General features: G+C 35.0%; 2 protein-coding genes across 3 annotated transcripts; both read left to right on the forward strand.

Moving 5' to 3' along the window:
• The first annotated feature begins 1,779 nt into the window (after positions 1-1,779).
• Positions 1,780-2,655, forward strand: LOC103422971 (protein S40-4). The gene has a single exon (XM_008361041.4). It carries the CDS (start codon positions 1,929-1,931, stop codon positions 2,424-2,426), a length of 498 nt encoding a protein of 165 aa, XP_008359263.1. The 5' UTR covers positions 1,780-1,928; the 3' UTR covers positions 2,427-2,655.
• A 6,810-nt stretch (positions 2,656-9,465) lies between these two features.
• On the forward strand, positions 9,466-17,403 carry LOC103418851 (vacuolar fusion protein MON1 homolog). 2 transcript variants are annotated; one of them, XM_070818314.1, is made up of 15 exons: positions 9,469-10,185; positions 11,869-11,948; positions 12,092-12,163; positions 12,298-12,337; positions 12,871-12,972; positions 13,146-13,267; positions 13,851-13,983; positions 14,114-14,205; positions 14,496-14,577; positions 14,701-14,765; positions 14,904-15,206; positions 15,328-15,419; positions 15,865-15,929; positions 17,085-17,196; positions 17,315-17,403. In XM_070818314.1, exons 1-14 carry the CDS (start codon positions 9,697-9,699, stop codon positions 17,178-17,180), a joined length of 1,833 nt encoding a protein of 610 aa, XP_070674415.1. In that variant the 5' UTR covers positions 9,469-9,696; the 3' UTR covers positions 17,181-17,196; positions 17,315-17,403. The 2 variants fall into 2 exon arrangements, with proteins under 2 accessions (XP_008355184.3, XP_070674415.1); XM_008356962.4 differs by having other exon boundaries at positions 9,466-10,185; positions 17,085-17,403.
• The last annotated feature ends 281 nt before the right edge of the window (positions 17,404-17,684 follow it).

The raw sequence follows: 17,684 nt of genomic DNA on the forward strand, positions 1-17,684 counted from the left end.
CCAATAAAACGCGATACGCGCGCGGCGATTTTTCGCACTTGGTTGTCGCGTTTAAGAGGACAACGGGCCAGCTGGTATGAGTCCCGCTAGATCCGAGCAGTGGGGCCAACTTCACGTGCCAGCAAGATGTGCAGTTGCGTGAAACCAAACTCCGCCACGTGGCAAGGACACGGTAGCGGGACACGTGTCCAAGGCCTTGAACGTCTAAACAGGACCACTTTTGGCCTCTTTTCTAGAACCGAGAACCTTCTCGTCTACAAAAGATTTTTTAATGTGACTGTCACATGATGTGGTATATAATTTATTTTTATATAAATTGTAATATATATGTGTTAAAATGTTAATAATTTAAAAATTAAAATTTTTCATCACTTACATAAAAACACGTAGTGTACCATGTGTGTTCCCGTCACAAGACTCACAACTAAAAATTTCTCCTCATCCACGTCGCGACAAAACTTGTGACTCTCAGTGCGATATGCATTGTACTTTTGTTTTGTTCTCGTCTTATGACAAAACCCGCATTTCCCATACTGCCCCTCAGTCTCTTACCCTATTTGTCCGCTCCCCCGCAATCTCTCTACGTTACGCTTTTAATTCCCTCGCCCTACGTGGCGGTCATCGACGCCTTGGAAACCAACGGCGCCGAAATATTTGGCGAGTTACGAAATTTATTATTATTTTTTGTTTTAATAAAACGGAAAATAAAAAGTAGTATTCTTCACATTTTTCATCTTTTCCTTCACATTTTTCATCAAATCCACCATTTTTTTTTAAATGTTAGTTATATTGTTTGTAGTGGTGAGATTCATGTGAAACTCAAGCATCTAAAATAACTCATGTTTCCTAACGGGCAATGCTTTTTTTATGTGGTTTGAAGAAACAAATCAGTTGTAAACATGAATAACGTTTTCACATAAATTACAAGAAAAAAAAACTTTATATGATACAAGTATCACTAAAGTATGTATCATGACATCCTCTATGATCAGTGGTGTATATAATTATTTGGGCCGCCAAAAAAAGAGAAAAAAAATAGCGCTTCATGAGTTGAACACAAAAGCTTTTGTCCAAGTCCACATATCTCATATTTCTTACGCATATGGTGTAAGGATGCGTCTTTTACATTACAATATGAAAATCGGTGGGCTTGGTCGTTTGTGTAATAATCGCTACCGCCACCAAGATTTATTTCTACCTCTTGGCGAGTTGCAGTATCTAGCGTGATAAGGAACAAGAAGGTTTTGCGCTGAATCTACACCGACAGGCACAATTTACCTGATTTACATATGACTTTTAGGCAAGGCATATTAATTTGGAAAGTGAAATAAAATCTTATTTCAAAATGCATGTAAATCCCATTTCTTTTTTGTTAAAAAAAAACCAAATAATTCAATCCCTTTTCTTTTTTGCTTAAAAAAAACAAATAATTCAAAACAAAAATATCATCAGTGTCTCTTTTCTAGTTTACAGTTACATAAGATCTATTACGTTATTTGGGCTAAACAAAAAGGATCAAACACCAAGCTTACGACTCCATACGAACTGTCTATTGCCACCCACTACTATCCAGCCACGTAGCGAGTGCAACTCCATAATTCCGAGTGGGTCCAATAAAAACCTTCCCCAGCAGAACTGTGCGATGCAATATAATCCCGGGCCCCACCCCCGAGATATTGAACCTAACCCCGAGTGGATAAATCGAAAATCCTACGTGTCAATTCCCATAATATTAGAAGGGCCAGTTACGTAATTTTACCATAATTGAACTCGAAGAGAGAGGGCAGTCTTATCCACTTGTGCCCAACCGGAGAGCCGACCTGTATAAAAGGCAATCGAAACACCCTCATTTCGCAGAACCAAGAACCCATAAAGCAGAAGAAAATACCCAAGCTTGGAACCAAAACTCAGCGTTTTGAGCCTCCCGAATGGCGACTACTAAGAGCTACTACGCTAGGCCGAACTACCGGTATCTCACCAGCGACCACCAGCACCAAACCCTATCGTCCGATTTCGAGCTCGACGAGTCGGACATATACAAGTCCAGCTCGCCGGAGTTCCGCAAACCGGTTCCGAACTCCCGCGGCATCTCGTCGTCGAAGAACCGGCGGGGAGATGCCGGAGACCGGTCGGACCGGACCTGCGGCACGCCGTCTTCGTTGCCGGTCGGCATTCCGGACTGGTCTAAGATCTTGAGAGATGAGTACAGGGAGAAACGGAGGAGCGAGGACGACGATGAGGCGGACGGCGAGGACGACGTGGAGGGAGGCGTGCGGATCCCGCCGCACGAGTTGTTGGCGAGGCAGATGGCGAGAACGAGAATCGCGTCGTTCTCGGTGCACGAAGGCGTCGGGAGGACATTGAAAGGGAGGGATCTCAGTCGGGTCAGAAATGCAATTTGGGAAAAAACTGGGTTCGAAGATTAATATTTATTTTTCAGAAGCAGGAAATACAGAGAGGGTATGGGGTGTAGGGAAATTATTGGTTAGATTTTTTTTTTCTTTCCTTTTTTTAATTTTTGATGAATTTTCTGCTCGTTTTTCTTCTAGTTTGTGGGATCAAGATGATCGTTTTTACGAATGTAACCCCGAATTAGAGAATTGTCCTGAAATTCTCGTAGGTTTAAATATAAATTAACATAATCTGTTCTTTAAATTCCAATTTTTTAAATTTAATTAAGTTAATCGGGTTGTTATTTCGGATGATATGAAAGTGGTTCATTTTTGGGTTTGAGGCTTGAAAATTGTAAGGGGGAAATGGTGGTGGTGGCGGCGGAGGCGGCGGTGGCTGTGGCGGGGCCAAGTTGGTAAATAGAAATGGAAAGTAAATGATTGGCGAGTGTGTTTTTTAATTGTTTGATTGTTGGTGGGGTTGGTAGGAAATTGAAAAAGCAGAGGTTAGAAACTGGTGAGAAGGACCGCAATTGAAAAATAATGCACTATCTGCTTCTCCCGTGTAACCTGAAAAAAATAATAATAATAATGCACATAATACAAAGGTGTCAAATCTAGCTAGCCCTTTTTCTTTGCCCTTCAAGTTTTGTCGTCGTCCCTGAAATTTTCATCAATCTTTTTTTAGACACTGTTATTCATATACATATTTTACTAATTTTTGGTCGTTTGAGACGAAGATCGGTAGCTAAATGGTTGAAAAATGTTTGTGTGTTGCAATTTGGGTCGATTGGGATTTGCAAATGCATCGGTGATACAGCCGTTCTTTTTTTTTTTTTTTTTTTTAACAAAAAATATTATTTACACTATGAGAGGGGATAAGATTAACCTCGTAATGGGCTAGTAATAATGTAGTTCAAATTTGCATTTGACGATAATCAAATCTAAGATCTCTCACTTTCAAGTGAAGAAAAATACTACTAGACGATAATATTAAGTGGCTCCATCAGCATTTAATAATTACTTATATTCTCATATGACGACTAATACAAGAAATTTTTCAATGCAATTGCTATGAGGTTTTTTAAAGCATCTCTAATGGGGACTTTAAATGAAGTCTCTACAACTTTACCATCCCTAAAATAATGATAAAAGGTTTTCAATGGGTCGGAATAGTAGTTCTCAAAGTATCTCAATATAAAACGACTCACTCGATACCTTAAAGAAATCCTCAACTGTGATGACTGTTTATAGAGACTCAAAGAGTGGGTTTACTGTTTATTTTGAGTGGGAAACAATCTCACCGATGTGTGCCTTCTCTTTTTAGGAATGCTGCACAACTGCTTCTCTTTTTGGTTTTTTTCTTTGATTTTTCTTTTTCAACGCTAGAGAAAACTTTTTTATTTTTATCAACGGTCACAATACTTCAAGGAAATGAATAATAATTTTTTAATATTTTAATCCCTACATTTAGGGATTATACTCATGTGGATTGTAGAGGAATCAATTTTAATTTGAAGGCAGCCTATTTATTCTGAAGACATAATATTTAAATTATTAAATTTAGATATAATTAATATTTTAAATTGCTCTAATCTACTGGAGTTAAAAATCTAAACTACATCACGATATTCTAAACTAGTCTGAAATACTTTAACTTGCAGCCAACCTTAATTAATTTTGAAATATTCTTATGGTGAGATGTCAATTTTTTTTAATCAATTGAGTAATATGTAGACTACCACCATTACATATATAGTTTTTGTTTTCCTACAAATCTTATGCCTTTTTTATAAGGCTCTAGTTGCTTCTTCGATAAGGTTATTTAGTGTTCAGTTCTTTAATTAATAGTTACTTATATTTTTAATTCAATCGGACAGTCAGGATAACAATCTAAACATCAGATCTTGAATTTTAAAAAAAAAAACACACAATTTGCCTATTTTGCATGATCTATTGGGATTAATAATCCAATCTGATCACACTTGAAATTTTAAAGAGAAATTTTATTTGAACTCATATAACCTCTTTTTACACCTAGCTTAAACTTTAAATGTTAATTGTCTTTTTTACCCTGTTGTATAATTACCATTAAGTCTCAAGATGAAATTAACAATGAAACAACATTTTTTATCAATAATCCCACACCCAATAATTAATCTATACCATTCATTACTTGTTTATCCTACGTTCATTTCATCTAAAATCCTAAGAGCTCTTATAGAGAAAAACAAGCTCTTTTTTATCGATGGATAATAATTTTGAAGTTTTGAATCCTCAAACTAAGGTATGAAGAGATTTATGCAAATTTTGTTTTCATTTGATTTCAATTTTTTTTAGAGTTTAGAAGATAGGTTTTTGGTTCATGGTAACGTCAGTGGATTCGGTTCATATTAGCATAAGGTTTTGGTAGTCTAATCTCATATATGTTTATGAGAGAAGACATAATGTAATATGACATATCTTTTGCTGCAAAAGTGAATTTTCTTTGAAAATTTATGGGAACAAGTCTCTCGATCTCTTTCTTATGCAGACCCATTTTCTTTTAAAACACAACCTTTGAAGTATCTTATGCTGCTCAAGCAATTCCATTAATTCTTACACGCCATTGTGTTGTACTATATCAACTATGGGCGTATTGTTGTACTACATTAACGAAAGCACTAATGCAAATAAAATCACGGGGACAAGGATATTCAAGAAAACAAGAAATTGAACAGTTAAGCATATGGAAGATTCGTAAACAAGTAGAAACTTTACTAAATTATTCAACTTGTCCACAGAAGTCGAATTCCAAAAAACTTTCATTCCCATAAACAATAGAAACTTCACCAAATTATTTAATTTGAGATTTATTTTATATACAATTGTAAAGATAAATTTACATTTTGAATTGGGTTTGGGATGATAGTTTAGGTAGCAAATTTGGGTTTAAAGAGATACTAATTTTTTAATTAAAAATAATATGGGTGTAGAGAGTAAATTAGTTGTAGAAAGAGGTTATATGAATTCAAATAAAATTTCTCAATCTTAAACCCTTCACGTGAAATTCGAGAAAACAAAACTCCAAATTATTTTCTACAGCTGCAAACTCTAAGAAGAAAGCTTTGCCATAGGCCACCCAAATTAGACCATGGTGAGAAATAAACATACCGACATGAATTTCAAGTTCGAGTTGGAGGCATTAATGGTTTGAGTAGATGCAACGACATGTTCGTGCTTGTGTCATAATCATGTAGTGCTCAATTTTTTTTTTCTTTCAGAAGACACACAAGCACGATGTGTTATATTCGTGCTTGTTCTAAAATAATGTGATGGCTTAATTTGGCTTGTATTGAGTTTTCAAGGTAGCATTAGTTGTTTTCTTTGTAGGTTTTTTTTTATAATTTTTTTTTTCATTTTTGTTCTTGTAATTTTGTTCTGTTTTCTCTGTATTCAATTGATCACGAAGTTGAATGTTTCATCAATTCCGTATGTACATCTTCTTATAGGAAAAAAAAAACAAACAAACCCAACTTACATGAACTAATGGTGTTGACGAAATGAAATTAGACGAACGAAAATGCAATAAACAACACTCTTGCTTATAAACTTGACTAGATCTAAATTACGGAGTTGAGTTTTTCATTATACATGAACTGTTAGTGCAATTTAGTTTCACATTCACAGATATTTCAATCTTGCCTCTTCCACTTTAAATTTTTGCACAAACGAAAAATTTAAACGAATAAAAAGATTATTTAAAAAAAAAAAAAAAAAGCGAAGAAACTGTCAACCATGTTCTGAGATGGGTAGTTCTGTCATATTCCAATTATGCTTTTGAATGAAAACGACTCATTGACAAATAAGGACACCAAGCGTTAAATACTTGGTGAATAAAGCAAGGACCACTTCGTCATTATGCGACCCTCAGCAACGAGAGACATTCGACCTTGTCTTGGCAAAAATGAATGGATGCCCATAAAGCTTCAGCAACGGCTTTCCTTTCCGAAACGGAAGTTTGGAAGGATCCTAACCGTTGATTTTATTTGTGTGGGACCACAGGTTTGGGAGTTATTCCATACCAGTCCCTCACCCGTTTTATTTAAGTTCCCCCGTCCTCCTCGCCCTCTTGTCTCTTTCGTTTGGGGAAGAAATGTAGAGTCTTTTTCTTTATGTTCCAAGCTGGAATCATTTGGTTAGAAAAAATAATGTGTCTTTCACTCTTAATGTGGACAAAGATCAGTATGACACGAGTATACCACACGTAATGTCTTGTGTTAATAATATAAAGAAATGTGGATAGATTTTTTTTTTCATATATCCTCTAGTTATTGGCATGGAAATCATTGTAACGATGAATCTGTACCACACAAATTATCATCCTTAATGCGAGGTGATTACGCGAAATAAACCGTTATGCTTGTGTCATATACTGGTTCAGGATAAACCTACTATTTAATCTATTTTATTATTCAATCAGATGATCACATGTGGATTAGGAGATGCCTCTTGAACGAAAATTCTCTTGAATCGTGTAATTTTCTAAAGGTAATGTTAGGGAGATTAAATTTGTAAAAAAAATTTGAAAACTAAAGAACATAGAAGTTAATGATTGGTTTATTACTTAAGTACTAATAAACGTATTTATTCTTATTGGTGACACATCATTTAGTTTGCAAAATTTTGTTTCCAAATTTAATCTCCCTAACATTAAGAACTTAGGTCCTAAATAAAGATACTTGATAGATCACAACATATTATGCTTTGGTAAATGTGGTGAGTTCGACACAATCTGCTTAACCGTGGCCACGGGTAAGGTGAAATTCCTCATATCCACTCTAGGCCCAAAATGAGTGGATAATCGTGGTTTGCCACCAGTTGTCCCATTATTAAAGAAGAAAAAATACAATAAATCAATGGTAAATAAACTCGAATCTTATAATTAAAGTTATCCTGCCCCTATAAACTTTATTGGCAAACAGTCTAACATGCTAAACGACAATTTGCTGTGAGTTGTTGTGAGACAATTTGTTTTTATTTTAAGGGAGACTTTGGATGCAGTCTAACATGCTAAAAGACAATTTAGCTATGAATATTATTTGACTGAAATGACACACCCCGATTCTAGGATCGCCCGATCCTAGAATCAAGATGTGCTGGCCGTCACGTCCTAAAAACCAAGTAGTGGTCTCAACCCATCTACTAGCAGGAAGATTTCCTTGACTCTAGAATCGGGGTGTGTCATGAAACCTTGTTGATTTTTAATTTTTGATCGAGGTCCCTTAAATTAATATGATAATTTATTTCTATGTACGTTACTATATGTTTTAAATTAACAATTAGAAATTTTAGTTGTTTATATAAATGAGATTTTAAATAAAAAAATCATAATTTGTGGGATTAAAAATATTAAAATATAAATATACTATTGTGTGTGTGTGTATATATAAACATGGGTACATTCATCAAAATTAACCAAAAAAATTATTGTATCAAAACATGGGTACATTCGTCAAAATCACAAAAAAAGAAGAAGAAGATATTAGGCTTAATAACATTAGTAAATTTATTCGATTAAACTTGACATGGATACATTTTAAAATCAAAGAAAAAAGAATGTACCCATATAAGTTTAAAAATGGATTGGAAAAAAATTGAATATATTTTATATAAAAAAAGGTACATTTTGCATATAACAAATTGGTATATTTAAGAATGAGTACATTTTAAGATTAAAAAGTTTTACTTGAATGGGTACATATAATTAGCATGGGTACATTTAGCAAAATAAAAAGTACAAATAAAAAAAATATATGGGTACAAATACAAATAAACTTTAAAAAATATGGGCACAAAATGAAATTAATATATGGGTACAAATTAAAATTGAAAATAAAATTGGTAAAAATTAAAAAAAAATTACAAATTAAAATGGGTACAAACTAAAACTAAAAATATATGATAAAAAATTTAGCCATAAATATAAATATACTAACTGTAACATTTTTAACATTAAATAAATATATTTAGAAATAAAAAAATATTTTAGATTAAAATAATTAATGATGGTATTAATACCCAATGACCTTAATAAAAAATTGAAAAAGAATAGGATTTTAATCAATGAAGTAGCAAAAAGAACGATGAAAACCTAATTTCTCCTTATTTTAATTTTATTTTTTGGACTGTCAATTGAACCACATAAGGTGATATCTGGTCAAAATGTATGAACATCCAAATAGATAATCTGGCAATATAAAATTCCAGATATACGATGAGAAATTATTTCCATGTATAGAAACGGTTTAGTTGAGATGTTCATAAGTCAAGAGTTATGCTTTTATTAGCCAGTTTTGACATGTTATTTTATAAAGTTAAAATATTAATTAAATAAATATATGTTTGAGTGTCCAACTAGATATTGATAAAATTCAATAGCCTTACCAAAAGTTAACCTGTAAGATTTTTAGGTATGATAAAGAGACTGTGTTAAAACTAAAAAATAATAAGAATAATACTTGCGTTTCCCCTATAGTTAAATTTAAAAAATAATAAGAATAATCTTGCGTTCCCCTATGGGTGAATACATATATCTTATTTTTTTCAAATAACGAATTTTCATGATGTAAATTTTATAATCAGAACAATTTAGTTTCTTAATCCTCATTTGAAGGTCATTTCTACAGACATTGTTTGAAGCGAAGATCGTTTAGTAATTCAAATGTACGAAACAAATCAACGGTGTGATTACCAAAAAACATATTATTGATGAACCGTGCATATATTTCATACATTTGGATGACTAAACGATTTTCGATTCAAATAATTTTTTTGTAAAGATGATATTCAAATGAAGATTAAGAAACTAAACGTTTTGATTATGAAGTTTATACGATAAAGATACGTTATTTGCAAAAGATTGAGCTCATTTTCTAATAAATTCTGTGCAGAAATTGAGATTTGTTGTGTAATCATATTGTGAGGACAAGCCCGGTCAACCTACAATTTTCAGAAGCTATGGGCTTGGCCCAAAAGTTCCTTTGACCCGCCCCAACCCAAAAGTATAAAATCCGAACTTTACAAACCGGCCCATATCGTAGTCGCCCGGCTCAGGTCGGATTTCGGAGCCACCCACCTACTGGTCAGACCGCGTTGCGAATGGAGTAATTTGCAGCGGAGCACACGACAGAACCAACGACTGGTAGACGAGCCCCTTTCTCTGTAGTCTCGACCCCTCTCTCTCTCTCCAAGCACACTCGATTGGAGCCCTAATTTCTCACTTTCACCAAAGCTCAACGCGATTCCCTAACCTTTCTGGTTCTCCATGTCCTCCGAATCGGGAGCTTCGACCTCCGGCGACGAAGGCTCCGAGCCAAACCCTAACCCTGACCATACTCCCAAACCCCCCGAAGACCAATTGGCCACCCTCGCATTGTCGGAGGTCGATAGCCACGGGAATGGCGTCGCACATGGATCGGCCGCGGAGAACAATCGCCAGGAGATCGAGAACGACGAGGAGGAAGTCCAGGCCAATTCGGTTGCTCCTGGTTTAGCTGAGGTGGGGGAGGCGAGCGAGGGTTCGCCACGTGGCGGAGTCGGCGGTGGTGTTGTGTGGGCGAGGACCAATTCGGAGCTGGAGATTGATGGGCCGTCGAGCCCTAGCAGCAGTGGGTATGCTGGTGAAAGAGGTAGTAGTGCCAGTAGTGGTGGCTCTGGAATTGATGAGATTTCGGAAGTGAGGAACGATGAGATTGTCGATGGGTTTCCAGATTCGCAAACCCCGTGGGTGCCCGGTAAACGGCATGTCGATGAGGTATTGCGTTCTGACAACTCCTTGGTTGTGTAATTTGTATGAAAATTTGATTGCATTGGTTGAATTGCTTGGTCATTGTATTGGTCAGTCAAATGAGGTGTTCGTTTTAGAGCTTAATTGTTGCGAGGATTTAGCATTGTCCTAGAAACTTCAACATTATTGGACATCGAATTTGAAGTGAGAGTTTTAATTGTGATCTAGTATTGCAAAATAAACAGTAGTGATTGAGGGAGAAATTGTGAAGAGAGTTAGGTAATTTTCCTACGAACTTCTTCCGGAAATGGTATTGAAAATAGCTCAAGTAGTCGATTCATTTGTATGTTTGTGTATTTCACGAAATTCAAAATGTCAAAAGATTTTCGTTTGGAATGTGATCAATATTTAGTTGCCTTAGACAAATATAAATGGAAATAAAAATTAAGATTAAACACTTTGCATTATTGTTGTTTGAAAGTAAACAGAAATGTCCCTTAAAGTCTGAGAATACTTGCTACTACTATAAAATAGACCAAAGTCTACTGCTAATGTTACAATGAATATTTTGAAATTGAGACAGACAAGTATGTCAGTGTTTTTCTTTTTGACATGTATTTATACCTTCTTTTGATGAAGCCAGCGTTGCACCTTTTTAGACGAATTCACAGAATGGAGTTACACTTAATTGTTGGGGCTAAAATTGCCAAATTTTCGACCTTTAGACTGCCCTTAACTGCTGAATGATTTGGTGCTTACTCAAACAATCTTGTTGAATTTTCACAATGCCTTAACCATATCAATGTAACTGCCAAAATTCACACCCTTGTTTAATGATGAAACGGTTCCAACGGTAGAAATGAAGGTGTAATAACAAATTAATAATGTGTTTCTTGGACTTGAATAGTTTCATTTTATTGGGAATTCAACCAATACATGAGAAATAGCTTTCATTTCTTTCATTTCAACAGTCGATCCAATGTCTAGGATGTTAATTTTGTGTTTGCAGTAAAAAATGCTTCAATTAAAGACAAATGAGACAATAATTAAGATTCTAAGACAAAACAAAATATCCAAGGGATATAGGCTTACTTATAGGGGTGCTATGCATCGAACATTGTTGTACTGCTGGTGCTCTTGTTGACTGGAATAAGTGTAAGTAGACTGTCTGATGTTCAAATTTAAGATATTTGCATGTACTCGTGCACTTGAATACATACAAATATTGAATGATAACTGTTTATTGTTCTCAGGTTTTGTAACTCTTTGGGTTTATATGGTCATATAAATTCGGATTGACGAGAAATCTTGGTTGAGTTACAGACCTAAAAGCCTTAAAGTTTTGATAAAGAAAAAAAAGGATGCCTTTCCAATTTTTGTTCCCTAGCATGGTTAGTGACATAAAATAGCATATAGCATGTTCTGCAATAACTAATAATACATCATAATAGGTATTGAATGCAGGATGGATCATATATTGCGCGTTATAGTGGCATTTTAGTCCTTAAACCTTGATCTTCAATCAATAATAGAGAACTTGATTCAAAGGCAAGGAATCCATTCAGTGAAAACAATATGCTGTTCCCTGTCTTTTTTATTCATAAACAGTTCATGTCATGCACATAGCTTTACTTTCAGTGCTATGTTGAATGAAAAAGTGATTTTCAAGGATAACTGCAATGTTCTGTTTGATTTATAATTGAAGTGCAGGATGATGCTTCCATATCATGGAGAAAGAGGAAGAAACACTTTTTCATACTAAGTCACTCTGGCAAACCAATATATTCCAGGTTTGTCTCAGGTGCCTCAACTGTCTTTTTAAATAAGTGCAAAATTTACTTTAATCTCTACTGAAAATAGAGGGAAAACAGTTTATCTATATTCTGCAGTCGTGATATATTTGTCTTCTATTGAATTAGTTGTTTTATTGCAGATATGGAGATGAACACAAGCTAGCGGGATTCTCAGCAACATTACAAGCCATAATTTCCTTCGTGGAGAATGGGTACACACCTCAACCTTTCTGAGTTGATTCTCTTCTCCAATTTCTTAATTATTAATTCTTTGTCCACTCTTACAGATTTACTTTAATGAAATGTAAAAAACTTCCTGTGATTTGGTTCCGTAATTGTTTTACAGTGGGGATGATGTCAAATTGGTTAGGGCTGGGAAGCATCAGGTCTGCTTTGTTCCTTTATGCGTTTGGAACTTTTGTTTTTCAAGTTATCTCTTCTGTAAATAATCGATGATTGCTAGGATGATCAAAAGAACTACTTTCTCATTTTCCTGGTTGTATAATCTTTACATGACCTCGCTTGAATTCTATTGACCATCGCCTCGAACAGAAAACAACTATAATTTTGAACTAGTTGTTGTAGCTGTGCTCTCCATCCTGACACCGTCTTCGGCAGAGTTTGAAGTCATGGTGATATTTGCATATTATTCTACAAAAAAAATATATGACAAGGGACCTTAGGCTTGTACTTTTTGAATTTAATTATATAACGTGAAATGAGTTAATTTTTATTCATACTTATGTATCTTAAGGATTTAAAAATAATGTTCATCACCTTCAAAATATCTAGTTGTTATTGTTATATGGAGGTCTAGAATGACATTATTTTACTGTGTACAATCACAACTCACAGTTGTAAGTCTTTATCTTTCTGGAATCAGTTAAATTAAATTGGCATGAAATATTTGTATGCTCAGGTGATTTTTCTTGTCAAGGGACCAATTTACTTAGTATGCATCAGCTGTACAGAAGAGCCTTACGAGTCTTTGAGGGTGCAATTGGAACTTATTTATGGTCAGGTAGCATTGGGTTCTTCCCTTCCTCAAAATTCTTTATGCATTAATATGTTACTGTTAGGTCATATTTTGTTAGTGATTTGTTGAATAACCAAAATATTCTTCATTTACTTTCCTTTTTATGGAATAAAAGTAACTGCACTTCATTTAATCTTTTTATTTTTATGTGGATGCAGATGCTACTTATTCTTACTAAGTCAGTAAATAGATGTTTTGAGAAGAATCCGAAGTTTGATATGACACCTTTGCTAGGAGGAACAGATATTGTCTTCTCATCTCTCATCCATTCATTCAGTTGGTTTGTTTCTCTGCTCCCTTTGGCATGCCTAATTTGGAAAATGGATTTTTTATTTCTTTTTTTGTTTTGAAAAACCATCCAGTATACTCTTGTGGTTGTCTTTATATTTAGGTGTTTAACACAAGTAGTACATTACAGATATTGTTATATTGGTGATGAAATGTTGTAGTACAAACAGTACTAGATCATCCAATGTAATGAAGTGGCTGCTTCCCTGATTGAATATTATTATCATATCAAACCTGATCTGTTTTAAATTGATTGTTCCCTTTCAAAATTACATGTATGGAGATTAAAAGTTTCAAATTAAATTTTCTTTTTTAAAGTTTAGAACATATTTGATAAAACTATATGCTTTTCAATATGAAGTTTACATAAGCAAAGTCATTTTTATTTTCAAATGTATATATATTGGATGGTGTGCTACTTTCTCATTTACTTTCCGTGTTACTACTATTTATATTCTAATTTTTCTTGTCATTATACGCTGCCAATGTGATTTTCATTGCCCTGGCCAAAAAATAAATAAAAAAAATATAAAGCAGATGATGCTTATATTATTTACTTCTTTCTGTATTTTCAGGAATCCTGCCACTTTTCTTCATGCGTACACTTGTCTTCCCCTTGCTTATGCGACAAGGCAAGCAGCAGGTGCCATATTGCAAGATGTTGCCGATTCTGGTGTTCTGTTTGCAATACTAATGTGCAAACACAAGGTTCTGTCAGCCACCTTATGTTTATAATTGGGAAAACCTTTTCTTTAAGGACATTTAAAAAAATGATATTTCGTGGCACAGTTTATGAACCTTTTGCAGTTTCAATCCAACAACTTGAAATTGATTGCAGGTTATCTGTCTTGTTGGTGCTCAAAAGGCCTCTCTTCATCCTGATGACATGCTGCTACTTTCCAACTTCGTCATGGCATCAGAATCATTTAGGCAAGTAGATTAATTGAATAGGTCTCGTGTCATCTTTTCAGTGATTTACATGAGAATGGGAATCGAACTAGTACGATATGATACGGTAAATACTAAGTAATAGTTTCAATTTCCAATCCCATGTACTTGTTTCAGTTTCCAATCACGAGATGTTCAGTTTTTAAGCACAATTGTACACTAAAACGCCATATGGTACTTTCTTCCTGCTAACATGGTTTTTGTGGGTGATAATTATTTATGGACACTTTCAGGTGCAATAGTCTTAAAATTCTCCTTTTCTCTTTATGCAGGACATCTGAATCTTTCTCTCCAATTTGCTTGCCTAGATATAATCCCATGGCATTTTTGTATGCTTATGTCCGTTATCTTGATGTGAGTGACACTTAGGTTCATGACATTTCTTGAGTAAATTTACATGCACATATAGTATACTTTGCTTCATGTCAGCCTTTTCTACTTAAAATATCATGACACGATAATACTTTCTTGTGGCAGGTTGATACATACTTGATGTTGCTTACTACTAGTTCAGATGCCTTTTATCATCTCAAGGATTGCAGGTATGCTATAGAATCATAGATATAATTTAAGGATATTTGTGCTGTAGGAGGGCTTCATGTGGCAATTCCTTATCCTATTACAGAGCAATTCATTAACTAGTTTTTTCTTCCCTGTATAATTTTCCTGTGATCTTATAGGATTCGTATTGAATCGGTTCTTTTGAAGTCAAATGTGCTAAGCGAGATTCAGAGATCCATGCTAGATGGTGGGATGCGTGTTGAGGATTTGCCTCTCGATCCTTTGCCACGTTCTGGATCTTTTTCTCCTCATTTGGTTCAACATACAGTTCCAACAGATTCTCCTGACAGGTTCAAGGAACCATATATTGGTGTAGGCGGTCCCGCTGGACTTTGGCATTTTATATATAGGAGTATATTTTTGGATCAGTATGTATCATCCGAGTTCTCACCACCAATAAGTAGTCCTCGTCAGCAGAAAAGGTTACAGCTGAATCTAACAGTACATTTAAGCATAAAATCGAATGGCTCCCACAATGAAGTCGTATGTCACTTTTTTTTTTTTTTTTTTTTTTTTGTAGTAGATAATTGCTTCTTCTTGCAGATTGTACAGAGCTTACCAGAAGCTTTATGCTTCCATGCATAACAAAGGAATTGGGCCGCACAAAACCCAGTTTAGAAGAGATGAAAACTACGGTACTTTTGAATTTATACTGCTTCATACATATGCGGAAAGGAAAAGTTGAAACACTGAAATTTTTTTATTTCCTTGATGCACTCTCATTGCTACTTCGTCCAAATCTTGGTGTTTTAACCGTGATTGTATCATTTCAAACGCGAATTTTAATGTTGGCTTTTCAAACGACTGGCATTTAATAGGCCAGTACTCAAGGTATTTTGAAGTCATAGTTTCTCAACTAGCCATTTGTTTGTTGATCCCTTGACGTTTATGACTGTAATTGATAAAAACTCTGTGGTAATCAAACTTGATCGTTACTCTGTGTGTGTCATTTTTACTGTTTCACATCACATTTTTATATAGGATACCACGGTTGACATTTACTTTGATCACATCATACTTGTGTTGACATGCATGATGATACATTCCTGATGAAGTTATATGATCATATTGTTTTGTCAGTTTTACTATGCTGGGCCACCCAGGACTTTGAGCTTTATGCGGCTTTTGATCCACTTGCAGACAAGGTATGATTATTCTTAAGGTTTTATTGTTTCCTACCCTTTTGCACTGTGCATACTTGTACCACTTTTAGATCTGCCAAAGGGAATAAAAGGGAAAGGGTTGATGCTTTTTACTTCCACTGGCCTTGTTTGGTTTTATTAGACAAAAGGGAGGGCAAGAATATAAAAAAGTAAAAAGTTGTGGGTCCCAGCTCGTTAAGTAATATAATCCTCCCCCCTCCCGCGTATTTTTTGGCTGCCTCATTTCTCCTACAAACGGTGAATTGCAAATTGTGGGCCCAGTGAAGGGTTATATATGCAAATCCTTGCCGTTCCATCCAAATTTTTCGTTTTTCCATATCTCTAGACTGAACATAGATTTAGGGATGAGTTGACAAGAAGGGGGTTTTCTGAATTGAGGCATGATCGCTTATCCAAAGAGCATTATAGTGTTCATCTCGTGGGATAGGGTTTGAAATGTGTTTCTGGTTAAGCAGCAGAATAAATGGGCTATGCTAGAGGTTGTCACTAGCGTAATCAACTCATAGGTTATCAGCGTTTTGTATGCCCTGCTTATATTATCACTTGTCTAACACAATCTCAAACCAAGCTAGTGGGACCGGAGATGCTCATAGACAAAAGGAGAAATCACAGAAGTGAAACAGAACACCTTAGAAGATAAGAACTTGTAGGAAAGTATGAGGTAACTGCTATAATGTGAAATGAAAGTGAAAGAATTTGAAGAAAATGAATGGCAGGTCTACCTTGAGCACTGAAAGACTGATAGTAAACAGGCCCAACAATGTACATGAAACTCAAAACCCTGTGATTCATGTGTCATTGCACTTCGACATTTCATTATAATCACTTAGGGTAAGGTAGATTCAGCTGGTTACATCCACTTATTAGCATGTGACAAACAGAAATCTGCCCTTCACAAGGTGCATTTTCTTTAATGTCATGGCATTGAGGAAAATCAACTTCTCGTCAAGCCAGTGGGAGAAATGGGCTTAGGACTTTTTTCCTTGACAAAAGATTTTAAGCTTATATTATTTTTGTTTTGGCTATAATTAATATTTCTTGGAGAAACAAGTTGTAGCTGATTTGGATTTTTTATATGTAGATGCATTTTTTTCTTCTTTAAATGCCTTGTCAACGTAAATTCGTACTGGTTTTCAGGCATTGGCAATAAAGACTTGCAACCGGGTTTGTCAGTGGGTGAAAGATGTGGAAAACGAGATTTTTTTGCTAGGAGCAAGCCCCTTTTCATGGTGATATCCCATTATATTCTGTAATACTTCCTGTACCATAGTTCTGTTTATTTATCAAAGTTCCAAGTTATCATTTTTGTCATACGCATTTGAAATAGCAGGCGATGTTGATCTTAACTTACCACTTTGTTGCTTCAGCTTCAAAAGTTTTGCATTTGGCACAGATGTAAACGCAGTCCCAAAAACAATCCTTTTAACACATGGTTATAAGTTTTTTCACACGCAAACTTTTGTGGAAGAAATGGCTCCATTCTGTCTGTCGATGTTTCTTTTTTCCGGATTCAGGTCTGCTGGATGTTAGCGAAGACATTTTAGGATCATTTTAAGCCTTGTTTTCGTTGACGGGTGTAGGGTTTAACTTATTGAATTGCCATGAACAATGCCCTAATCAGCACCATTCGTCACTGCACATCATGTACTTGTTTCGTTGTGTGTTTTTGTTTCTTCTATTTGCTCTTTTGGTACAGTATTGGCATTCTTTTTAGAGTATCCAGGCTCATGATCCCTG

The sequence above is a fragment of the Malus domestica genome, chromosome 03 (genome assembly GCF_042453785.1).
Source record: "Malus domestica chromosome 03, GDT2T_hap1".
Classification (NCBI taxonomy): Eukaryota; Viridiplantae; Streptophyta; class Magnoliopsida; order Rosales; family Rosaceae; genus Malus; species Malus domestica.